This window comes from Desmodus rotundus, chromosome 3, assembly GCF_022682495.2.
Source record: "Desmodus rotundus isolate HL8 chromosome 3, HLdesRot8A.1, whole genome shotgun sequence".
Classification (NCBI taxonomy): domain Eukaryota; kingdom Metazoa; phylum Chordata; class Mammalia; order Chiroptera; family Phyllostomidae; genus Desmodus; species Desmodus rotundus.
In genome coordinates, this window is record NC_071389.1 from 165,820,880 (window position 1) to 165,847,397 (window position 26,518).

The window sequence follows — 26,518 nt, forward strand, 5'->3', positions numbered from 1 at the left end:
AGAGTGGGAATAAGGTTGCTGAGCTCAAGAACTAGAAGAGGCCATTGCAGATCAATGAACCAGAGAATTCCATCAGGTACTACAGCTACAACAGCCTTCTTTTTAGCCTTCAACAGGCAAACTTCGTGTCACCGGGTCAGTGCTCTCACTAGCAATCAAACCTGCACCATTTTAGTGTATGGGATGACACTCCAACCAACTGAGTCACCTGGCCAGGGCAAAGTTGATACTTATTAATTTTCTGTCTAGAGCTATCAATGGAGTATTTAGGTCCCCAACCATGACTGTGTTTTTGTCAGTTTTTCTGTTAGTTGTTAGCAGTCACTTTATGTATTTTGATGCTCCCTGATATATTGAGAAGTGTTATGTCTTGATTTAGTGCCCTCTTTATCATTATAAAACGTCCATCTTTGTCTCTTTTTACCTTTGTTATCTTGAGATCTACTTTGTCCGATGTAAGTATGGCTACACCTGCTTTTCTGTGGATGCTGTTTGCTTGGAGGATTGTTTTCCACCCTTTCACTCTGAGTCTCTTTGTCTTTGCAGCTTAGATGTGCCTCCTGAAGGCAGCATGTGGTTGGGTTTTGTTTTATGATTATTCTGTTACTCTGTTCCTTTTTCCTGGCAAATTGAGTCTATTTACATTTAGGGTAATTATTGGTCAACGAGGATTTCTTATAGCCATTTTACCTTTTGTTTTCTGGCAGTTCTGTGCCTCCACTGATTATTTTCTTTTGTGTTTCTGTCTGTTGTTTTTTGCTTGGTGGTATTTCATACCTCTGTCCTCTGTTTCCTCTTTTTTTAAGTGAGGCATCTCAGTTTTGGGTTTTTTACATGTGGTTACCATTAGATAAATGAGAAAAAAAGTTTCATACATAGAATAGTCCTTTTTCTTTTGAATGCATCTGATATCCCCCCTCCTTTGGAAATTCTGACCTTTACTACCTCCCATTTTATGTTTTCATTGTCGCAAATTATCCCAGTTTATGATGTAAGTGTATTGGAGATCTTACTCATAGGTTTGTGGCCTTTTGTTCTTTGTTTCAGGTAGAATAACCCCTTGAGTATTTCCTGTAGTGCAGATCTTCTTGTGATAAAATTCCCTCGGCATCTGGATGTCTGGAAAAAGTCTTTCTTTCTCCTTCATGTCTAAAGGATAACTTTACTGAATATGTTATTCTTGGTTGGTAATTTCTCTTTTTCAGTAGTTTGAATATTTGGTTCCACTCTCTTCTAGCTTGTAGACTTTCTGCTGAGAAGTCCCATGATAACCTAATGGGCATTCCTTTATGGGTTATTTTCTTCTTTTCCCTGACTGCCTTGAGAATCGTTTCTTTGTCCCTAACTTAATTGACAGTGTTAATACATTGTACCTTGGAGAAGGCCTTTTTGAACTGAGGTAATTATGTGTTCTGTTTGCTTCTTGCATTCAAGGACCTAGCTCTTTTCATAGGTTTGGGAAGTTCTCATCAACTATTTGTTTGAATGGGTTCTCCATTCCCTTCTTTCTCTCTTCTTCTGGTATGCCTGGTATTCCTATATTGCTTTCTCATGGAGTCAGATAGTTCTTTCATTTTTTTTCATGCTCATGTCTTTTTCTTCTTCCCTCTGCATCATTTCTAGATTTCTACCTTTGATACCACCAATCCTTTCCTCCATCTGGTCTGCTCTATTTCTTGTGCTCTTCAGTCAATTTTTGATCTTATTTATTGGTTCTTCACCTCCAGGATTTCTGTTTGGTTCTTTTTTTAAAGTTTCAATCTCTTTGGTAAAGTACTCATTTTCTCTGTTGATTTGTTTTCTGAGCTCATTAAACTGCCTATCTGCATTTTCTTGCATCTCGTTGAGTTTTTCAGAACTTCAACACTGAATTATCTGTCATTTAAATCACATATTTCCATGTCTTTAAAGTTTGTTTTCTGCAGATTCTCCACTTTCTTTCTGAGCTGCATTGCTACCTGGGTTATTCACAATATTTAATGGATTCCTTCTCTGTCTAGGCATATATGCATGAGTAGCACTTCTCTAGTAGATTGATATGAACAAGTCTTAATTTTATTTTTTAGTAGGTGGCCCTGAATCACAAGCTTTTTAGCTTTCTCTTGCACTTCTCTAGCTTTTCAGATCTCCACGGGCTGGTGGAAAATGGGGAGGTGATCCAGTCACCCCAGTTCCAGGGGACCAACCCCACAGGAGCATGTGGTGGGTGATGGGGCTCCGAATCTGTGAAATCTCAGTTCTGTTCCCTGCATCCAGACACTGCCATCAGTGCAGCAGTTATGCACGGGGGTGAGATGGGCTGGGTTAACCCAGCTGCCTGCTAAGTTGCTTTGACCTCCAGGTAATGGAGGGCATCCTATGCCCCAGATCCCGGGACCAGCCACAGAGTTTGCCCTTTGCTCAGGGAAAAAGTGATTCTGTAGTACCAGTCCTGAGGTTTGTAAATAGTGTGCTCTGTAACCCAACACCAAGGGCGAAGGGAGGCAAGCTCAGGGAGGTTAAGGAGTGGTCAGGCTCAGTGGCTTTGTTTCTCTGCCTGGAATGCCAACTGCCAGACAACAGCAGCTGCACCTCTGCGTTCTGTCCCTGCCCAGGTCACCAGGCTCAGCCACAGTGCGTAATGCCCACTCCTGCAAGAATGCCCACTGAATCTCTTTGCTCCTCCCTGCTGAAGGCAGTTCCAGCCACAACCTGATCTCTTTCATCTCCAGGCTCAGCCCCACTGTGAACTCCTGGGGGCAGGGCTGCATCCATGGCTCATCTCACAGTTTCTCTTTTCTCACTTCCTGCTCGCTCCCACTCACCCACTTTATATATTTCAATGAGCGGATCTCTCAGGTGTGTTTGTGTGTTGAGCATGGAATCCTTTGTTGAATTCTAGCTCTTCAAACTGTTGAAACTTCAAGGGGAGAGACCAAAGAGATCTCTCACGCTGCCATTCCTCTGATTTCACTCCCCAATATACGTATCTTTGAGGAACTGAGATGATCTATTCTCCTAGACCCCACTGAGGCTTCTCTGTCTCTGGAGACTCCAGTGAACTTCATGATACTGCCATAGACTTAGAGGTCCTTTGCTTCAGGTCCCAGGAAGGGTTAAACACAGAGGACAAGGTCAGGCAAAGGAATATTTTCTATGGTCTTGCTAGGGAAAGTGTGGTCTTTCAACAACAGAACTGGCATCCTCTGGAAGTTTATTAGAAATGTAAAGTCGCAGGCTGTTGGTCACAACCTTGGGATTCCCCTGCGTGAGATTCAAAACTGGTCACATGAGGCTTGTCTTGGGGATTGCAAGACCAGTAGGTCTACCTTTAAAGGCTTTTGTTTTCTTAAATCCTCACCTGAGGACATGCTTATTGATTTTACAGAGAGAGGAAGAGAGGCAGAGGAAGAGAAACATTGATATCGGAGAGAAACATCAAATAGTTGCCTCTCTCATGCGCCCTGACCAGAGACCAAACCCATAATCCAGGCACGTGACCTGACTAGGAATTGAACTCTTGACCTTCCAGTTTATGGCACTGATGCTCCAACCAACTGAGCCACACTGGCTAGGGCTCCCTCTAAAGGCTTTAAACAAGGAAGTTTCTATAATCTGTTTTTTTTTTTTTTTAAATCATCTTAAAACAGTGCTTCAAAGTAGCAAAAGTACTCAAATGCTATCACAATTTTCTCCATCAATGGACAATTTGTGAGAATGAAAATATGTAACAATGATTTCTGTGGGCTACACATATTTGTATATGTAAGAAACTTGTAATTAATGTACCATGTATGAATATTTATAAAAATTTATTGGGTGATATTCATTAATAACATTATACAAGTTTCAATGCTATAATACATGACCTATATATCGCATATGTGCTCACCTCCCAAAGTCCAGTCTCCTTCAATCACCATATATTTGACCCCTTTTACCCTCTTCATCCTCCCCCTACTTCCCTTCCCCTGTGATGACCACCCTGCTGTTATCTGTGTCTATGAGTTTGTTGTATGTGCCCATAGCCCACATGTGAGAAAACTCATATGCCTCTTGTCCTTTTTCATCCAGCTTATTTCACTTAGCATAATATTCTCATGTTGTCACAAATGGCAGTATCTCATCACTTCTATGGCCTATTAGTGCTCCACTGTATACATGTACCACATCTTCTTTATTCAATCATCCATCAAAGGGCACTTTGCTTGTTTCCATGTCTTGGCTACCGTGAATAACACCAAAATGAACATAGGGGTGCATAAATATATCTTTGCGAGTAAATGTTTTCAAATTTTTCAGGTAGATATCCACAATATATGGATTTGCTGAGTCTATTCTTAATATTTGAGAAGCTCCTCCATACTCCATAAACTGGTAAACAAGTGTACCAGTTTACATATCCATCAGCACCGTACGAGGGTTCCTTTTCCTCTACATCCTCTCCAACACTTATTTCTTGTCTCATTGATAACAGCCATTCTAACTGGTGTGAGGTGGTATTTCATTGTAGATTTGATCTGCATTTCCCTTGTAGCTGATACGTCTTCTTGGGAAAAGGCATCAACATATTTTTTATTGAGTAGAATTAACAATAATGCAATTATCCTCATTAATGAAGGAGTTAATCACAGTAAGAAGTAACTCCGTGTTTTTCATTTTCTAATAGAAAAGTACCCTATATATACTGGGTACAAGTATAGTGGGCAAGTAATACTTAACATGCACTTCATCTGGACATTGTCCATTAGCATTCAGTTCTACATTATTACATTGTCCATTTTATAGCAAATAGGCAACAAAGACTATGCAAATGAAGAGACAGTGTCCAAATGATGGTAGCTAACTAGATTTGGATCTGAATGTTGATCTTGGTTTCCAACTTGTCTTAATGTTCAAGGACTCTTGGCTAATGAAAAATATATTTTGCCAATCCGGGGGTCTAAAACTTCAATCTGCTTTTTTCACTTGTAGTTTGGGAGGAGAAACTGATAGAATGATATATCATACAAATATACAAACTGATATATCAGAGAGCTAGTAATCCAATTTAGATAGAGATGTGGTTGTGTTAAAAAGAAATATTAGATCATCTCTAAAACACATGTTTAGACATTTTAGAAAACTTTGTTGGGATACAAAAAGAAGTAATGTAATTATAAATCTCTCATTGAGAAATGATTTAAAAGTATAGTGTAAAAATCTCATCCATTTTGAGTTTATTTTTGTGTATGGTGTAAGAAGGTGATCTACTTCTTTCTCTCTCCTCTCCCTCTCCCTCTCCTTCTCCTCTCCTTCTCCTCTCTTTCTCCTCTTTTTCTCCTCTCTTTCTCTCTTTCTTTCTTTCTTGCATGTATCTCATAGGTAGAGGACAGACTGACAGATGCCAGAGGGGAGGGAGGGTTGCAGGGCTGGGTGAAAAGGGTGAAGGAATTTAGTAGTAAAAAAACCAACAAATCTTATGGACCCAAACAACAGCACAGTGAGTACCAGAAGGAAAGGTGGGTTGAGGGAGACAGAGAGGTTACAAGGGGACCAACATGACCAACATGATGACCAACATGAGAATATTATGCTAAGTGAAATAAGCTGGATGAAAAAGGACAAGAGGCATATGAGTGATGGAAGGAGACTTGACTTGGGGCGGTGAACACACAACACAATATACAGATGATGTATTATAGAATTGTACACCTGAAATTTATGTAATTTTATTAACCAATGCCACCCCAATGAATTCAATATAAATAACTGAAAGTATACTATGAAAGGACTAGGGAGTATAATTCTCTAGGGGAAAGACTTCCATCTAGCTTTACAGCTTTCATTTACTCAAAATTGTTTCTAAATTCAAGGTCAGGTTCCTGGTCTCCTGCTACCAAGGCTGGCAAAAGTTCGGCAACATGCAGACCCTGTCGATTTTAACCCTTGAGAAGAAGGAAGGTGCATGTTTGTCAAGAGCAAATTCTAGATATATGAGGAGTGATAGTGATGGATTTGGCCAGATTTCTTTTTACAAAGCAACAAAAAAATTATGACCTGAAATTATGGAAAAATGGATTCAAAAAATATTTCTCCCTTCTTTTCCTAATTTAAAAAAAGGAGGAGAAGTACAAGGTCATATTGAGGTCGCTGAAAATTTTATCCTGTTACAGATCTCAAGCATTTGGAATGACAGTGATCCTCAGTTTTTGTATGTGTTTGAATTCCAGTGCAGAGGTACTATACGCAAAAAGAAAAAGTTAAATTATGGGCGTAGATCTAAACATGGAAATTCAATACAGTCTAGCCATGCTATAAAGTGTTTGGGAGGCTCTAAAAGCCAAAAAAAATGTTCAGGACTGAAGGAATCATTCCTGTTGGCCTTGTTGTTAAGGGATTCTAGTAACATAAGAGTTGTTACCTCAAACACCACAGAAGTCTCCCAGGGAAAATTTCTTTTGTGCCATGGACAACACATTAAAATTAAGAAGTTTCTAAAATTAAGTACAGCACAGATTCTGCATGTCTGCCTTCCAGATACTTTAAACTTCTAAAAAGCTGCCATACGGACATGCCTCTCCCTTAGATGCCACAATATTGTTCCTTGTGACTGGAGTGGGAGCAGCGGTTTCAGAGGGAGAGACAGACAGAGAGAGAGAGGGAGAGGGAGAGGGAGAGAGGGAGAGAGACAGACACAGAGACACAGAGACACAGAGAGAGAGAGAGAACAATTCTAACTAAAACAATCTCTTCAGAATCTCTTACAGGGTTAAATGAAACACCTGGTTTTAAACACTAAAGACCCATGCATCTCATTTTCTGAAATATCAGAGACCACGGAAAAAAAGAAATCCATCAGGATGTCAGAAATATTTGGCCTGCATGCACAGGCATTAACATTCCAAGGGGGCAGCGCAATTTGTTGAATGGAGCCTTGCATCAAGCTTTGAGTGACCCGGCTTTTACTGAAAATCCCTCCTCTGCCTCTGTGCGTTTGGTCAAGGCCCTTCTCCTCCGGGTCTCACGGCCCTTATCTAGCGAACAGGAAGAAGAAAAGAGGTTCTTCTCTGCCACTGATGAAGGAATAAAGGGATTCTGTCAAATTGTAACAGTTCATTTAATTTTGATATTGATAATATTAAAAACTGGGATTGTTCTAACCATTTGCTGATTTTTGAGAGCTAAATTCCTCACTTCTTGACAAGTGAAACTCAGGCTCTGTGGATTCAAGATCAACATTATCTTTTAAATTACTAGATTTAAAGCCATTAAAATGAAAGACTTTCCTCAAAATTAACTGAGGTCCATTCATCAGATAGAGATGTCAAAGATTAGAAGGAATTTTTTCATACTGAAAAGCCATTAACATTGGGGAAAAATGAGGTTTCATTTAAATCAAGTTTATTAAAAGACACATTGACAAATATTAAATTTTCCTTTATCTTTTTGATCATAAAGAGAATAACACGGTGGACTTTAATGACAACATATGATACTTCAACCGGGTTCTTCTCCAGATAAAAGTTAATATATTACAGAAGTTATAATATTCAGGGTAAAATGTAAACTATTTAAAATCCATTGGATTCGGCACCAAAAAATTAAAAGTGCCGTCCCCTAGATGGGAGCAGGTGCCAGAGGCCACCTGCAGCACCAGCTTGGGCTTGACCATGTGGGGTCAGGGACAAGCCTGGGGGAAGGGACAAAGTCATCCAAGTGGCTGGGAGGAATTATTAATACACTAACTGGTATGAGTACTTCACTATTATAAGATGGCACGAAGTGGCACTTCTGGCTGGGCATGAGCCCACATTAGGTTATTACAATGGTTTAATGACCAAAACATGTTGGCTACATGAATATCCTGCTAAACATCAAAATAGGATGAACCTTAAACTTTCTGCTTTTGACTACATGGACTAAATCACACTGTATATGGATTATTCCTCAAATGGAATTCCTTTCTCATAGCCATAAAGCAATGTGAAAGTCAATTCATTGCAAACTGAAGATATGACAATTTTAAGTAACTTATCTCTCATCTGGAAAAGATAGAGCCTTTGAAGTTAAAGGCACCTAATACCCAGATAGCAATGGGAGCAACATTTAGTTTTACTATTGCACTTGCGTGTCTTTTTAATTACGTAGTGCATACATATCGCCTTGTCAAAAAATAAGGTATTTTGAAAATACTAGGGAAAATCATTCTATTCTATTAGTAGAAATCATTCTATTCTATTAGTAGAATAGAATGATTTCTATTCTATTCATGTACCAATAATTTATCCTTGGTACAAAGTTTATATTCTCAAATAGCAAGATTCTCCAAAGCTGATTAACTAGACCTTAAGGCTAGAATCAAAACCAGCCTTCTATTTTGATATGGGGTTGTATATTAATTAGAAATGTGACAGACATCTTAAAATGTCATTCTCCCAAATGTCACTGGTTCTTATATCTCTGCTTTCCTTCCTCTAAGTCTGTGTTTTAGAGTTGAGAGAAAAGTATAAACATTCCTCTCTTATATCCTCTCAAACAGGCAAAAAAATGTAGTTTTTTGTATCTATATCTTCAATTTGGAGTTAGAAAATTAAATGAGTGTAAGAAAACATTCAGCAGTTTATCTTTTCTGCCTTTAGAACTATGGTATGCATCCTTTCACTAACTGGAATATTGGTGGCCAATAAAAAATGAATAAAAATAAATCTGTAACACACTCTCCATTTTTTTTACTATAGTCTAATTATTAAATGCTTTTCAGACAATATCTAAAATTGAAAATGCCTAAATCCAGATATACCTTGATGACAATAACTGATCTATTATACTAACTGGAATAATTACAAAAATGATATTCTTTACAGATGCTACTATGTAATCACTCTTCAAACATTATTACTAGAGATAGAAACCTGCTGAATAAGCTTAGATAAAGGAAGATTTGGAAAAACATCCAACCCCATCAGAACAGATCAAGCCTCGTTCAGGTCAATGTGGAGAAACAATATTATTATGAAGGAAAGATATGATAAAATAGCCTGAATTTTTCTGATAGAAGAAGAAATCAATAATAATTAATAATAATATCTAGGTGAGACAGGACTGTTATTTATAAAATTTCCAAGTCTGACCAGCATTAGTCACAGTATTAACTTGACGTTAATTAATATAAAAAAGTACTCATAGCCCTGGCTGGTGTGGCTCGGTTGGCTGGAGCGTCATCTGATAACTAACTGGTCAGGATGTGAGTTTGATTCCTGTCAGGCAAACACCTAGGCTGTGGGTTTGATCCCCAGCCTGGGCACATACAACCAATCACTGTGTCCCTCTTGCATTGATATTTCTCTCTCTTCCTTTCTCTCTAAAAGCAATTTAAAAAAAATGTCCTTGGGTGATGATTAAAAAAAAAGAAAGAACCCATAACATGAGCATTTCACAAGTAAGGCAAAAACAGTGGGGGGAAGGCAGGTCTTAACATGTCTTAAGAAACTGCTAACTAAATAAACCTTAATCATTTAACTTTATTTTTTATCATTGAAGTTATTTTTCAAGGTCTGTTTTGAAGCGGAAATTTAAAATTTATACCTTCAATTCATAATAAAGACTTTCCCCTCATTCCTTTAACTATCCGGCTGATGATCCAGTCACAATATAAAGGCAAGTCTTAAATCTACATTAGAACAAGTTCTCTTGCAAGGTTTCCAATGCCTTTTGGTTTGGGCCCAGCTAGAAAAACCACAAGAATAGCCTTGCATGCAAAATTCTGGCATAGCCCAGAGCACTCAGAGCACACAAGAACTATTCTCAACTACCAAACCTTTTTCTCAATCTTCTGCTGAGGTTAAGTTTGGTGGGAGGGATAAGAATGGACAAGCCAAATCATTATTTCCAAACTGATCACTAGTATCTAGGATGGTGTTAGGCCAAACTCTACTGGCAACAGCAAACATCTTTATTTGTCCAGGAAAAATCTGATCATACGATAAAAGCTGGAATTTATGAGATCCTCGTTCAATCAAATCACTAAAACTATAAATTTATTTCATACTTCTAGACTAACTCGAATTTGAACAAGAAGATATATGACAGCTGTCACATATCCTAACTTTTACTGCTCCTGTCTTTGCACGAAAAGTTAGCGATCTCCAATCAAGAGAAAATACTAAAAGAAGAGAAAACAACATGGTCCTCCCCTCCTCGGAGCGGAGCTTCAGACAACACAAGTAATTCTACACCCTGGGAAAAACTGGTTTCCTAAATGCAATATACTTTCCCTTATAAAACAGTACAAACAACTCAAGAGTTCAAACAAAACACTAGCAAGTGGGTGCTTTTGAGAAATGGAAGACAGCAGGCATTTGATACTCCAAGCTGGCATTTAACATGTGGTACATTGATAAAATTCAAAGCAATCCTTACCAAAGGTATTTAAGACATACTTAACCTTTACAGAGAATGCACAGAGGATTGTCACACTCAATAAAATAAATGTTGGGAAATGAACATATCAATAATTTAATCAGGATAATTGCAGAACTGAAGGTTATGTAGCAATTTTGCATCATTTTTACCATAAGTAGCAGAAAATTTGTATGCCTAAAACTCTACTATAACTCATTAAATTTTCTGATATTCAAGCAACACAAAAAGAGAAAATATTTCTATCAAAAATTCTCTTCATAAAATGTTCTAAGACTTTAGAAAAAATCCTCCCATTCTTTACTTTCTCACTGAAACAGTCAAGTATTTATAAGCACTACTCATGTGACTAGCACTCGTTGAGTTTTGCCATCTAGGTTTCAATACATGGAATTAAAGCTCATCCATTTACTCAGGCTTCAGAAACAAAGAATATGAAAGAAAAATTGCTGTTATGTCTATATGTCTACTTTAGTGTAGATATCTTGAAATGCATAGGTATTTGTACAAAAGGATGACTTTTGTAAATATACTCCACTTGGTCAAAAGCATGCTCACAAAGGGTGAGGAAAGACAGCTCTTACAGTTTATGAAGAGGGCATACACCTTAAATCATCATAGCTATAAATTACTTGGTGTTTGCATGTAAGTATTAAACTAAACTGCATTTTCTTTTTTGCCTTTTTCAGGCTATTTTTCTAATCGCTATTTTTGTTAATCTGTGAAATGTCAAAATTCAATAATGTATTTCATACTTCTCCTATGATTTGAAAAGTGTCTAACTCCCTTAAGTTTAAACAACAAAAACTTATGGACCTTGGTCTTAGAGAAGATTTTAAAATTTGACCCCAAAGGCAAGAGAAGTAGGCAAAATAATAGGATTGTATCAAACTAAAAAGCTCTGCACGGCAAACAAAACAGGTAACAAAGAGGCAACCAACAGAATGGGAGAAGATATTTGCAAACAACAGCTCTGAGAAGGTGTTAATATCCTAAATATATGAAGAACTCATACAACTCAACATCAAACAATCCAATTTAAAAAATGGGCAGAGGATCTGAACAGACACTTCTCCCAAGAAGACATACAAATGGCCAACAGATATATGTGAAAAGATGCTCAACTTCACGAGCTATTAGAGAAATGCAAATGAAAACTACAATGAGATACCACCTCACACTGGTTACAAGGGCTATTATCCACAAGACAAATAACAAGTGTTGGAAAGGTTGTGGAAAAAAAGGAACCTTCATTCACTGCTGGCAGGCATGCAAATTGGTACAGCCACTATGAAAAACAGTATGGAAGTTCCTCAAAAAATTATGAATAGACCTACAATATGACCCAGCAGTGTCTCCTCTAGGTCTACCTGAAAAATCTGAAAACATTTATTCGCAAAGATATACGCACACCCATGGTCATTGCTGCATTATTCACAATGGCCAAGACAAAACAAACACAAACAAGCAAAAAACCCCACCAAAGCATCCTTTGATAGATGATTAATTAGGTAAAGAAGATGTGATACATATGATATATACAGTGAAATTACTACTCAGCCATAAGATAAAATACTGTTATATGTGACGACATGGATGGACCTTGAGAATGTCATGCTGAGCAAAAGGAGTCAGTCAGAAAAAGCTAAGACCCATATGATCTCACTCATGTGTAGGACATAAAACTGAAACTCACAGACAGACAAAAGTATGGTGGTTATCAGAGGGAGGGGGGTGGGGAGGCAGAACAAAGGGGGCCAAATACATGTCAACAAAATACAGTTTGACCTTGGGAGGTAGGCACAAAATGCAATATACATACACAGCATGTATCATAGAAATGTACATTTGGAACCTATAAAATCTTATTAACCAATGTCAGCCTAATACATTTAATTTAAAAAACAAAACAAAAAAAACAACAGAGGGTAATTTAATTTAAAAAATAAACAGGTTGAGCCAGAACCAAAAAGGTCATTTGCAAATGTAACTTCAGGATAAAATTCAAAACTATGTATAGAAGAATTTTAAAAGCGGAAAGCTCTTTTTCTAACTGATCTTCCTTAAAGTAAACTCAACATTAAAAAAAATGAAAGAAAGGGAAGAGTCTGTTATCACTGCCTTGATCAAAATAAGTCTATATACGGTAGCAGAACAAAAATGTTAACCAAAATATATGTTCATATCTTATTTGTGCCAAATTGGATTTTTTAATGAACTGGGCTCCAAAGCAAGATAAAATAAAGACAACCGCTGAACTTAATTTCTTGAGCACTTGCCACTCACTGGTGTAGCACATCCGCAAAAGCTCCAGCTCTGAACTTTAACATAATGAATCAACTAGTACTTCCTTTGGAAAATTTTCCCCAAAATTATTAGGATAAAAAGAAAGTCAATTTAAGAATGTGTCTGCATCTAAAATGGCTTTACCTCAAGCACTTTTATACTCTGTATTAATCCAATACATGTGTGCAGACAATTCTAAAAAGAAAACCAGAAGCAATATGTAAGATATCTATTTTATATATCATATAATATATGAAATCTATTTTAGCAAAGATGCCTGTATTTTCCCATGTATGACTTACTTTGATAGTCCCTCTGTGCTGATTTACCAATCCCCCACTATGAAGAAACTTTTTTTTGCTGCGATCACTTCTCCCATATTAAGGGAAGCAATAAGGTGTAAAAAAGAAAACTCTTGATGCAGGATAAAATCTATTTCCTTACTCATAGTTGAAAACCTTGATTTTTTTTAATTTTCAAAAAAAAAAGCAGTCTATCCTATAGTTATTTAGGTTCTGTGAGAGTATCTCATTTTTCTTGCACAAAAACTTATCGCAGTGATTTCAGTGGGAAACGTGCACATGTACACGCATCCTCCTACATGTACACACACATAACCTTGCCATGTGTGATATTAGGTGACACGAGGGGAAGAATATGGCAACAGGCTGAAATAGATAGAATATATTCAAAGAAATAAATATGAGTGAAAACTACAGTGATTAACACCCCTAAGGAGTAACAGAATGACTTCTAGAACTTTAAAGAAAATACAACCAGCTAGACTGCACGTCCATCAACTGATACAGAATTTTCAGAGGAGATATCTGCCTCGGCAGATGCATCTTTTAAATACAACACAAGTAATTTCTTATATGCTGCAAGAGGTGAGAACCAAAGGATTAAGATACCCTTACCCATGACAACTGTTCAGGGTGTCTTACACAAACTAGCATCTCACCAATACAACTAGTTATTATCCTTAAAAAAACTCACATCATGGATAGTAATCTCTGATAGAGAAAACTACAGACATAAAGAACTGTGAAGTCTGAGCCAGTGTATGTACTGGAGAATGACAATTTCAAGGGAAAAATGCTCTAAACAAGTAAAGGAAAATTCTTGTGTTACTTGGAGTAAACAATTTCAGATGTGATGTGCTCCTCTGGAAAGCCTTCCAAGGTCTACATTTAATTTACTGTTGTTAATTATCAGGATAAATGATTTAAAAAATCACGACATGACTGAGAAAAAATTAACGAAATTAAGTACACATTACGGGAAAAGTGGCACACGTAGCGCATTACGTTAGTTTTAGCTTTGTTTTCTTCTGTACTTTAATAGGATTTCACATGGCTTTTTCATCAATCTGGAGTCAGCTATTTATTTTCTAAAGCAAAAAAAGAATTCTGGCTTTTTAGGAGGAGACCATGACTACGAAGGGCAGGGCCACAATTTCTTTCACTTAAGTGGACAGTTCCAAAGACTGAAACAAGAATCCACATTGTGTGACTTTGAGAAGTAAACTAATTTATAATCAGCTGTAAAATAATGACAAGGTGTTGAAATTGCTATGCTAGAAAACTGTATGTTAAGTATAAAAACAGTAACTATAATGGCTAATATTTATTAACAGCATTATTCTTAGCCATGTAGTATTTGTTGTTTCGTGGATCTTCATAACCCTTCTATGAGTAAGTTCTATGGTTTATTCTCTAATTTACATATAAAGAAACTAAAATTCCCATATAAGAAACTGCCCAAGGTCACAAGTATTTACTTCATCCAGGTTTGTCTGACATCAAAATAATCAATCATCTTTTCTAATAGAAGTAGTTCATAGAGTAAAGACATATAAATTTTTTATATATCATTACTGAATGTAGAAAAAGATTGGATCACTAGCTATCAGAGAGATGCAAATTAAAACCACAATGAGATACCACTTCACACCAGTCAGAATGGCCATCATAACCAAATCAACAAACAACAAGTGTTGGAGAGGATGTGGAGAAAAGGGACCCCTAGGGCACTTTTGGTGGGAATGCAGACTGGTGTAGCCATTGCGGAAAACAGTATGGAATTTCCTCAGAAAACTAAAAATGGAACTGCCTTTTGACCCAGTAATTCCACTGCTGGGATTATACCCTAAGAATCCCGAAACACCAAGTCAAAAGATCCTATGCACCCCAATGTTCATAGCAGCACAATTTACAATAGCCAAGTGCTGGAATCAGCCTAAGTGCCCATCAGTACATGAGTGGATCAAAACACTGTGGTACACTTACACAATGGAATTCTACTCAGCAGAGAGAAAGAAGGAGCGTATACCCTTTGCAACAGCATGGATGGAACTGGAGAGCATTATGCTAAGTGAAATAAGCCAGGTGGTGAGGGACAAATACCATATGATCTCACCTTTAACTGGAACATAATCAACAGAAGAAAAAAGCAAACAAAATATTATCAGAGACATTGAAGTTAAGAACAATCTAACAATAGCCAGAAGGGAAGGGGGAAGGGACAGTGGGGAGAAGGGTTTTCAGGAACTACTATAAAGGACACATGGACAAAACCACAGGGGAGGGTAGAAGCAAGGGAGGGAGGTGGGTTTGGATTGAGGGGAGAGGGGCAGGGAAAAAATACAGACAACTGTAATTGAATAACAATAAAATAATTTTTAAAAATATTACAAAAAACTTCAGGTAAATTTTATAGTATGTGAATTATATCTCAATAAAGCTATTCAAAAACCATAAAATATTAAAATAAAATAGCATCATCAGCCTTCTCTAAATCAAACTACATGACTAATAAACTTCCTTCTGTAGTCATCATTATTAGATTATTACTTGAGGTTCTTGGGAGTCACAGTGACAAATAAATACAAGCCTTCTGTATTATATTTAGACTGATTATAATTTCTGAAATACGTATGTATAAATGTAAACTAGCGCCAAATGATTTTAATACTTTAATATCCTGCAATAAAACTGTTTAATAAAGAAATTCCTAAGCCTTATCATAAGATGAAATATAGAAATAGTAAACAAATTTGGAGTAATAAAAAACAGTAATAAGCCACACCATCAGTGGTATTGGTATTTTACCAGTTCAAGGTAAATGTAGTAGCCTCACTCCCTTCCCCCGCCTTATGTCCTTTGTTCTCCTTTGTTTACAATACAATTTAAAAAAAAATTTCCTTCATGTATATTGAGAACCACATCAGGCAATGCTATAATGTGTTATTTCACAGTGCACATAACTTAGAAACTTAAGAAAAGAAAGTCTATTGCGTTAGCCATAGACTAAATATATAGACAATATATACATAGACAAAAATATAGCCATATTTTTTATCTTTGTTTTTCTCTAATGTTCTAGAATTCTTCCCTTTATCATTCCTTTTGTGTAGATAACTTCCTTGCCCATTGTTTTAGGGTAGATTTGTATGAAAATTTTTCTTAGTTTTCCTTCATCTGAGAAGATAGTATTTTCTCTCTTCACTCCAGAAGTATATTTTCACTGAATGTAGAAATCTGGGTTGATAGTTGTTTTCATTCAGCATTTGTTCTATTTCCTTCTGCCCTCCATGGTTTCTGATGAAATATCCAGTATTATTCTTTTTTTTTAATTGATTTTAGAAAGAGAGAGGAAGGGGGAGAAAGAGAGAGAGAGAAACATTGATTTGTTGTTCCATTATTTATGCTTTCATTGGTTGATTCTTGTATGTGCCCTGACTGGGGATCGAACCTACAACCTTGGCACATAAGGATGATGCTCTATCCAACTGAACTACCTGTCCAGGGATGCCCCATGTCATTCTGTTTATTTTCTGTAGGTAAAATATCTTTCTCTGGTTATTTTCAAGATTTTTTGTTTTTAATTTTCAGAAATTTGACTATGATATGTGTTTTAGTCAGGGTCTCTAAAAAATAGAACCAATAAAATGCATAGATAGATAAATAGATAGATAGATAGATAGATAGATAGATAGATAGATAGATAGATAGATAATTTTAAGGAACTGGCTGGCACAATTATGGAGGTGGGCAAATTCAGTAAATGAAGGGTAGGCTGTCAGACAGAAGACCCAAGGAAAAGTCTAAAGGCTACCTGCTAAGAGAACACCTTCTTGCTCAGATTCAATTAGTCTTTGTTCTATTAAGACCTTCTAATGATTATATAAATCCCACCCAATCAGGGTGGCAATCCACTTTACCCAGTCTATGGATTTGAATGTTCATCTTATCCAAAATATTCCCTCACAAAAACAACCACAATAACAACTCACCAAATATCTGGGCACCACGGCCCAGCCTGGTTGACACATAAGTTAAGGTCTTAGAGTGGAATATTTTGGGGTTTTTGTTTGTTTATCTTGTCTAGAGTTCACTTGGCTTCTTGAGTATGTACTCTCATTTCCTCTGACAAATTTGGGAAATTTTCAGCCATTATTTCTTTGAATATTTTTTCAATTCAACTCTCTTTTTTCTTTCAAGGACTCTGACGACATGAATTTTAGATCTCAAAGATCTTTAAATCCCTGTTTATTTGTGTTCAGTCTATTTTCTCTCTATCATTCAAACTTAATGACCTCTATTACTCTATTTTCAAATTCACTGATTCTTTCCAATGTTTCTCTATTATGCTTTTGAGTTTGTACTCTATTTATTTTGGTTATTGTATTTTTTAGTTCTAAAATGTCCATTTGGTTCTTCTTTAAATAATCTATTATTTTTCTGAAATTTTCTATTCCTTTGCTGAAATTTTCTACTTTTCATTTGTTTCTAGCATATTCATTATTGCTCATTAAATCACTGTTGTGATGGATGCCAGCAGGTGCAGACTGACTGTGGGAGTGGGGGGTGGTGGTGGGCAGGGAGAGTGGGGCGGGGGAGATTGGGACAACTGTAATGGAACAATAATTTTTTTTTAATCCTTGGGCAAGAATTCCAACATTGTTGTCAACTTTGTGTTGGCTTCTGCTCACTGTCTTTTTTCACTCATGATGAGATTTTCTTGGTTCTTGGTAAGGTTAGTAATTTTCAAATGAAACCTGCATATTTTAAATTGTGAGTTAGCAGCTTTCCTCTAATATGATACTATATCAGATATGATAGTGGCCTGGGAAGGGTGGAAGTCTAGGTTCTCTAACTGGCTCTTGTTGGCAGGGCTGGGGGTGGGGTCGCAGTTCCTGCTGTGATGTTTGGCGGGATGAGAATAGTTATTATCTAATACTTTTCTGCCTTTTTGAGAGGAAGGCTTCCTGTATTTTGGGTAGAGAATACAGGCTTTCCTTGGGGTGTGTTATCTGTGCCCATTTGGTGTGCTGGGTTTTTGCTCTTCTCCAGCACCTGGTCTGGAGCAGATGAAGAAAACACAAATAAACAGACAAACAAACAAACAAAAAAAAACAGGGAACCCAGTATCATGCAGTTACCTGGATCCCAAGATCCTGAGCCAGTCTCACTTTATTAGTCAAAATGTCAAGGTTTTATGTCTGTTTTATACATTAATGCTCAGGGTTTATTTTTTAGCTGTATTTAGGAGGAGGAATGGGGGGGAAATGTCTACTTCATGTGTCTGGAAGCAGAGGTTAATGCAAAAATAGTATATCTTTGCATTTTTGTTTTACCTTAGTTGGTATGTTTTATTATCTTTTCTATTGAAATATTTTTTTCAAACTCCTCAATAATATTTCAACTCAACTTGAAGGGGATAAAAAGACTAATCATATTGAGTCCAGGATATGTTGGATCCTTGGAAGCCAAGAATGGTGGTCGGAGGGTAACAGATTCTCGAGTCCAGTTGCCTGTTTGAGTAAATGCCTGCACAGGTAGGAGAGGTAAAAGTGTAAAGTCCTGAAAACCAAAGCATCAGGAGAGATACGGTTCTAGGTTCCTTACTTCCTGTACATGTATATCTTGTATAAGCATATTCCATATGCATATTCCATAAGCATAGTCTATATATTCCATACAGCCTATGTATGGAATATATACATATATCCCACTAGACCAAGGACTTGTCTGTTCTGTTCAGTGCTATAACTACAATAGTCTCTGCCATAAAAATGATGTCACTTGTATTTCTTGAATTAAAGAATAAAATGCAAGGAGAATATTCACACTGATGCTATTCTCAGAGCAATGGTTGTTAGAAGGTGTATTTTGGTTTATTTTTGAGTTATCAAATGATTAATGAATCATCCATCAAAATGTTTATATATCTTAATAAAACAAAACTAAAATATATTAATAAAAATTAAGTTACTATCTTAAAAAAAGAAAAGCATAATAAAACAATAATCAAATGAACTTCTCATGCTTGAATTTAGTGTGAGGAAAGATGAAAAAAACCTTTTTTTCTTATTCCATAGTGGGCATAAATTAACACTTAAATTATAGACATCTAATCTACCAGGAAAACACCACCTATTTTTCCTGCCTGACTTACTTTTATTCTATACTACTATGAAGTTGATGCTCAGTATGTTTTTAGACCACCTGGATTACAAAATTGCATGTGATAATTAACATATTAGATATTATTCCTCCTGAGAGTATTATAATATTATTATACCAAATGTTAAGTTCATCACTAAATCAATATCTAAAGCTATATAAAATGTATTTACACCAAAGTTCCCTGCTGTAGAAGAATTTATGTATTTTTCACGTTAACTGGCTTTAAGTATAATACAACAAATAAAATATAACTTTGTATGCTATCTGGTTCGATTCCTAATCCTTTTCAGCAAATCATAATACCTAATGCTTGATACTTTTAAATTCTCTGTTTTTAAATTATTGGCAAATAATGATACTAGACAAAAAGGAGGTAAAGTAAGTAGTTCACAACCAAATTTCCTCAAAATACAATTGTAAAATATATTTACAAAGCTTTCACATGGGATTTTAACCACATTAGTTGGCAATGTTGAAAGTAATATACAATAAACATGTTTTCAGCACAGGAAATTTTATGAATCTAGAACCAAAAAAGGATTTAATATACTAAATACTGAGCTGTTCAGATATATATATATATATATATATAAGTATACACAATGTAAATACTTTCAAAACATTTAAAATTCATAAATAAAAAGTAAAACATAAATTCATCCAAGAATGTATCACTATTCCAAGAGAATTATGTAAATTACAGTATTTTCATTCTACCCACCATTACCCTTAGGGAAAAAAAGATGGTTCAAAATAGATCCTATACTTTTCCCCAACTCAATAACTAAAGCTGGTTTATATTAGCAGAACTAAAAATTCACAACATTATAAAAAGAGCCAATAATCACAGCTGTAAAAACCAGACATTTTTTGAATGACCTTCTCAACAATTGCACCAGTTTCTATATTGGGCCAAGTTGCAAAAATGACCTTTCACGTCCCAGGACCTATCTACCAGACTATTTTATGGAAAGGGGGAAAGTTTCTCACTTAAAGTAATTTTGGATATACTTCTTTATGTACTTTTATCCAAATGACTTGTTACAGGAATCTTTTTCACATTAAATTATCAGCTAACTAAAATGACTTTAACTTCTATCAAGCCTAGGGATAAAGATGAATCGACAAAATATTTATACATTCCACAGGCAGGAAAAGGATTTTTAAGAAAACATTTAGTGTAATAATGAACAATCAAAACCAAAACTAAATTCCTAACTATACAGGTAAAGCAATTAGGGTACATATGTACTATGGGATACTATAGAATAGTAACAAAAATAAAATAAGTATATATAAACTGACATTAAAATATCTCTAAGTCATATTGAGTAAATACAGCAAGAAACGAAGAACAGATCGAGTAGAAAAACATGTTTGTAAAAACAAACCCAAATTACATAGTATGACGTGGAGACATCTACATGTACATCTACAGAGAGAGCAAGAGACAGAAAACTTTTGGAAAACGCACACCCAACAGCTCATGGTGGTTACCTCTGGGAAGACTGATTTCAACAAGAATGTACGCCTCTTGTGGGGGAGAAAAGCCTAACAGGAAATGTTAGGGAAAATTCTGTCAGTAAACACTAAATTTGCTTTAAATGAGTAAGCTTTACCCTGGCTGGTGTGGCTCTGTGGCTTGAGCACTGGCCTGAGAACCAAAGGGTTGCCTGTTTGATTCCCAGTCAGGGCACATGCCTGGGTTGCAGGCCAGGTCCCCAGTACGGGGAGCGCAAGAGGCAACCACACACTGATGTTTCCCTCTCTCTCTTCCTCCCTTCCCCTCTGTCTAAAAATAAATAAATAAACAAAATCTTTTTAAAAATAAATAAATGATTAAGCTTATACAGGCATAGAATCAAAAGAACAGTATTGCATATCACTCATATCGACATTTATCACAATTTCTGTCATTGCTTAAATATACTGAAATCTATTTAAAATATTTAAGAATAAAAGTACAATAATATTTTTCAGGTTTATACCATATCTTTCGTTTTCTGTGAGAAGTGGAGCCATAATATAATCCAGCAATTAATTCTATAGTATTTTGGTTTTGAATCTTCAGCTGCCAATCCTGTATTCTCAGAAATTCTATAACTTCTCAAATGCAGAGCAACAACTAGCATGACTAAGTAGACTTTCAATGAACACTATAGATCAGTTGAAAGGAACTTTATACCAAAATAAGACTACACTAGAATTCTACAATTTGTGTATGTTTGCTTATGCCTATTTTAAAGTTTTTTACTAAAGCTTATCAAAGTTTAAAAAAATCTCAATCTTCTACCTTATATTCATCCACAATAATGCTGAGGGCTTCATGACCAGCTTTCCTCATGTCTTCCAATTCTTGTTTATGTTTTTCCTGAAAAAAAAAAAGAAACTAAATAATTTGTTCTTTCATTTACAAAATAATAAAACTACTGACTTTTGTAGCCATCCATAAGCGAGTGGTTTGTGAAACATCAGTGCTGCAGCTGAAGAGTGAAAAGCTATTCTTTAAAAAAGTTCTGTTTAAAAGCATTAGGGAGGCTGCAGCAATTAAAAATGAAAGAGAATAACCGAAAACAAAAACCTCTTAGCTGAGAGATGAGATCACATAAGGCAATGGTGTTATCCCTTGGGGAATGTGGCGATTCTGGCCCTTGATCAAGAGACAGAAGGCCTTGTATACTTCAACAAACCTTTGTCTTTAATTTTTTTTATTACTTCTCCAGTACTACATATGTGGACCCCAAGAAGAATGATTGACTCGATGTGAACCATGAGAAGGAATTTATCTTCTGAGGTAGACTCCTCATGGTCACTGGAGGACCCAATTTTATGAATAATAACAGCCTAGCGGCCATTTGCTGACAGGGGCTCCTCACACATTCTGTATACCTGGAAGAACCTCAGGCTGAACTGTGGGCTTCCTGCACTGCTTGTTTATGTGAATTGTGGAGAGCAGGGCCCATAAAATGGCACTGGTCCAATCAAGATAGAACAAAGTATATAAAACAAAGCGGAGTCACTCATGGCAACCAAGATACAGCCATGACACTTTGGTTCAAGAGCAAAACCACCTAAGTCAGAGCAGACACATCTGGTGATAAGACACACTAAAGATATCTGCACATGTGATCAGAACAGCCATGTCTGCAGAGCAGGACCACCCACATTCAGGCTCCTGGAGAAATCCCACACTTGCCATCAGGGGTGCCAAGACACTTATCAAAAAGACCCAGAAGGGAGGAGTACACCACTTTCAAGGTATAAGTGAGGCAGGCTCCAGACCACTGTGGAGACAGCCAAGCTCCACACACCACAGTGCTGCTCCACGCCCCAAGGATCTCCCTTGGTGTCGGCCGCCAGAGGCGCTGCCCTGCTGCCCACTTGGTTGCAGAGATCCTTCCTTGCAAGACACTGATGACTCCCTTGCCCACCATGCTGTCTCCCGGACCTGCAGCCTGAGATTCTGGGACTTGGGTTTGTCATCCCCCATTGATTGCTGTGTGTGTTATAGTTCTCTTAGATAGAGTGTGAGTAGGATACTAATGTATGTTGATGTTCTGCTTTGAGTGAACCTGCGTTCAAGAAAAGCTGAGTGAGTAGCATAGTTACTGTGTGACTCTTGTCTATTCCTTGGTGCTGGGCTGCTCAGCAGGCAGCTAGCCAAGCGGTTGCCTGGCTGACTTATAGAAAAGACTGTATCACTAACGTAAGCTCACGACACCAATGCAGGGAAACCCTGGTTTCATCTTTCTACCAAAGCACTGAGAACTGCCCCAGCCAGTCAGAACCACACAATCTGGATACCTAATTTACATAAAACAGATCTAATTGGAAACTTAGATGAGAACTCTAGCTAAAGAAAGGCAGCCCTGCCCTGACTATCATGGCTCGGTTGGCTGGGCTTCCTCACACAAAGCAAAGCAAAAGGTCACTGGTTTGATTCCCAGTCAGAGCACATGCCTGGGTTGCGGGTTCAGTTCCTGGTTGGGGCACATATAGAAAGTAGCCCACTGGTGTTTCTCTGTCTTTCAATGTTTCTCTCCCTCTCTTTTCCGTCCCTTACCCTCTCTCTAAAAATAAATAAATAAATAAAGTCTTTAAAAAAAAGGCAGTTTCTCATTTGCCTGGGGATGCTACCCGAATTTTGTGCTTGAATCTGTGTGTCCTGGGCAGTAGCTCCTTTTGCTCGAATAAATGCTTTTTATTCTTTATTACAGTCTAAAATTAATTTTGGTTTGCACATATATACTGACATTTTATTTTTAAGTATTTTTTATACATTATGCTATTACAGTTTTCCCAATTTTCCCCCTTTACTCCCGCTCCACCCTGCCCCCCAATCCCTCTGCATTTCACCCCCCCTTGGTTCATGTCCATGGGTTGTACACATAAATTCCTTGAGTCCTCTGTTTCCTCTACCATTTTTTATCTCTCCCCATCTATTTTATGCCTACCAATTATGCCGCTTCTTCCCTGTACCTTTTCCCCTCTATTCCTCCCTTCCCCCTCCTCACTGAAATCCCTCCGTGTGATGTCCATTTCTCTGATTCTGTTCCTGTTCTGGTTGTTTGCTTAGTTTTTGTTTTCATTGTTTTTCTTTTCTTTTAGGTTCATTTGTTGATAGTTGTGAGTTTGTTTTCATTTTGCTGTTCATATTTTTGATGATCTTTTACTTAGATAAGTACCTTTAATGTTTCATATAATAACGGCTTGGTGATGATGAACTCCTTTAACTTGACCTTATCTGTGAAGCACTTTATCTGCCTTTACATTCTAAATGATAGCTTTGCTGGATAGAGTAATCTTGGATGTAGGTCCTTGCCTTTCATGACTTCAAATACTTCTTTCCAGCCCCTTCCTGCCTGCAAGGTTTGTTTTGAGAAATCACCCGATAATCCAATGGGCACTCCTTTGTAGGTAACTGTCTCCTTTTCTCTTGCTGCTTTTAGGATTTTTCACTTTGTCTTTAATCTTTGGTAATTTAATGATGATGTGCCTTGGTGTGTTCCTCTTCGGGTCCAAGTTCTTTGGGACTCTCTGGGCTTCCTGGAAGTCTATTTCCTTCACCAGATTGGGGAAGTTTTCCTTCACTATTTGTTCAAATAAGTTTTCAATTTCTTGCTGTTGTTCTTCTCCTTCTGGCTCCCCTATGATTCAGATATTGGAACATTTCAGGTTGTCCCAGAGAATCCTCAGCCTCTCTTCATTTTTTTTATTCTTGTTTCTTCATTCTGATCCGGTTGGATGTTCATTTCTTCCTTTTGCTCCAAATCATTGCTTTGGATCCTGGTTTCCTTCCTGTCATTGTAGGTTCCCTGAATATTTTGCTTTATTTCATTTTTGATATCTTTCATTTGTTCTTTCATTTTTCGACCAAGCTCAATCAGTTCTGTGAGCACTTTGATTACCAGGGCTTTAAATTCCCCATCAGATAGGTTGGCTATCTCCTCCTCACTTAGTTCTGAGGTTTTGCTGTTTTTTCATTTGGGCAACATTTCTTTGTCTGTAAGGGACGTGCCAGAGAGGGAACAGTACAGCTCGCCTGCTTGTCTCTAGCGTACTTTCCAACAGACTCTCATGTAAGACTGGGAGACACTCCCACCGTGGCAACCCCAGTTGTAGCCCACAGTCAGCTGAGTCTCAGTTTTCCCTTAAGTCAGCCCCTCCCATGCAGCCTGCCAAGTTTGGCAGCCAGCCCTGCCCATAGGGTCCACTGTGTTGCTAAGGTTTTTCTGAGTTGGCCTGTGCATTCCTCCGCCTTATCGGTCTGGTTGTTCTGGTTGATTTTTTTCTTTAATTCCTTGGTTGTCAGAGTTGCATGTAGTTTGATTTCCTGGCACTTTTGGTTGTTTATTGATTTTAGATTGGTGGTTATACTCCTTTTGGTTGTGTAAGGAAGCGGAGGGTTTCTACCTATGCCTCCATCTTGGCCGGAAATCTGAACTGGTCTATACTGACATTTTAATACATAAAGTTTGAGAATCACTGGATTATAGTGATCGACCACCCATTTTACCTCCTAAGAAAGAAAAAGGATGAACTCTCTTTGGACAATGTTAACATTCCACAGAGCCTTTTCAATTTTTCAAAACACAAGGTACATACAGCTTTCAATACAATCTTATCAGAGAAGACAGTAGAAGGCACGAAGAAAAAAACAGGAAAGAAAAAGGCCCATCAGTGATTCAGTTATTAGTTATCAAGGACTTTAAAATATGTGTGATTAGGGTGTTTGGGAAAAACATTAAAAAATGGATAGGATAAAGATTGTCATTCAGATCAAAGAACTGGAATTCCTAAAATAAAAATTCTATAGCTGAGAAATATATGCTGTTAATAACTCAAAAGATGAGGTAAATAGTAGATTAAACAGAGCTGAAAGCAAGAATAGAGAACCAAAAGTACAGACCACAGCAAAAAGAGAAAAAAATGATGGAAAATACCAAAAAGACTTTAAAAAGATATGGAACACATTAAAAGGATCAAATAGACATGTCAAAAAATGAAATGTAGTAAGATGATAATGATTAAAAATACAAAACAAATTTTTAATATCGTACATGAATTCAGAATGTTACATAACCTACAGATATTTCTAAAAACAATCAGATATTATAAAATATTGTATCAATAAAAATGACATTTTAGATGAAATAAGAAACTCCTAGAAAAAAACACAACTTAGGAAAACTGAAAGATATGATTAAAAAACTTAATAGTTCTGTATGTGTTAAAGAAATTGAAGCTATCTTAAAAAAAAAAAAAAAAAAAAAAAACCCTGACCAAGGAATCTCTAAGCCCACATGTCTTAAGTAAATTTTAATAAATATTTCAGAAAGACATAACAGAAATCTAACACATATTCTTCCAGAGACTAGGAAAAAAGAGATTATTTCCCCACATATTTTAGTAGGGCAGCATATCCCTTATACTAAAATGTGCAAAGATATTTTTAAAAAATAAAATTAGGAATCAATCTCTTAAAAATATAAAAACTAAAACATTAGTAAATTGAATCTAGCTGTATGTAAATGGGGTAATGCATCTCAACCAACTGGGATTTACGTTAGAATGTCAGGTTGGTGGAAGAGATGTACACCATTTCAGGGTTGAAGCACAAAACCCGCCCACACAATCCTCCACACACTTCCTGTCTTCCTCTGTTTGCTTGCTGGATGTCAATGCCCAGGAGGGCAATGAAAGCCTCTGCCAGCCAAGGAGCCTGCATGACTGCAAAGAATGACTGTACCATCACTCCAATGACCTTTGAGAGAATATTAAACTTTAACTATATTAAAGATAAAAGATAATGTCAATAGTTCTTATTCATATACTGCTACACTTACTTGTTTTTCAACTCCCTCATTTATTATACCTTACTG

At 36.7% G+C, this 26,518-nt stretch overlaps 1 protein-coding gene across 8 annotated transcripts in view; it reads right to left on the reverse strand.

Moving 5' to 3' along the window:
• CCDC91 (coiled-coil domain containing 91) overlaps window positions 1-26,518 on the reverse strand; it is a 292,175-nt gene that overhangs the window by 114,944 nt on the left and 150,713 nt on the right. For all 8 annotated transcript variants that reach the window (XR_008426514.1, XR_008426513.1, XM_053921692.1 and 5 more), the window contains one exon: window positions 21,430-21,507. Coding sequence is in view for 6 of the 8 variants with exons in the window: in XM_053921692.1 (XP_053777667.1) it covers window positions 21,430-21,507 (78 nt within the window). In the remaining 2 variants the exon portion in view is untranslated. The remainder of the gene's footprint in view (window positions 1-21,429; window positions 21,508-26,518) is intronic.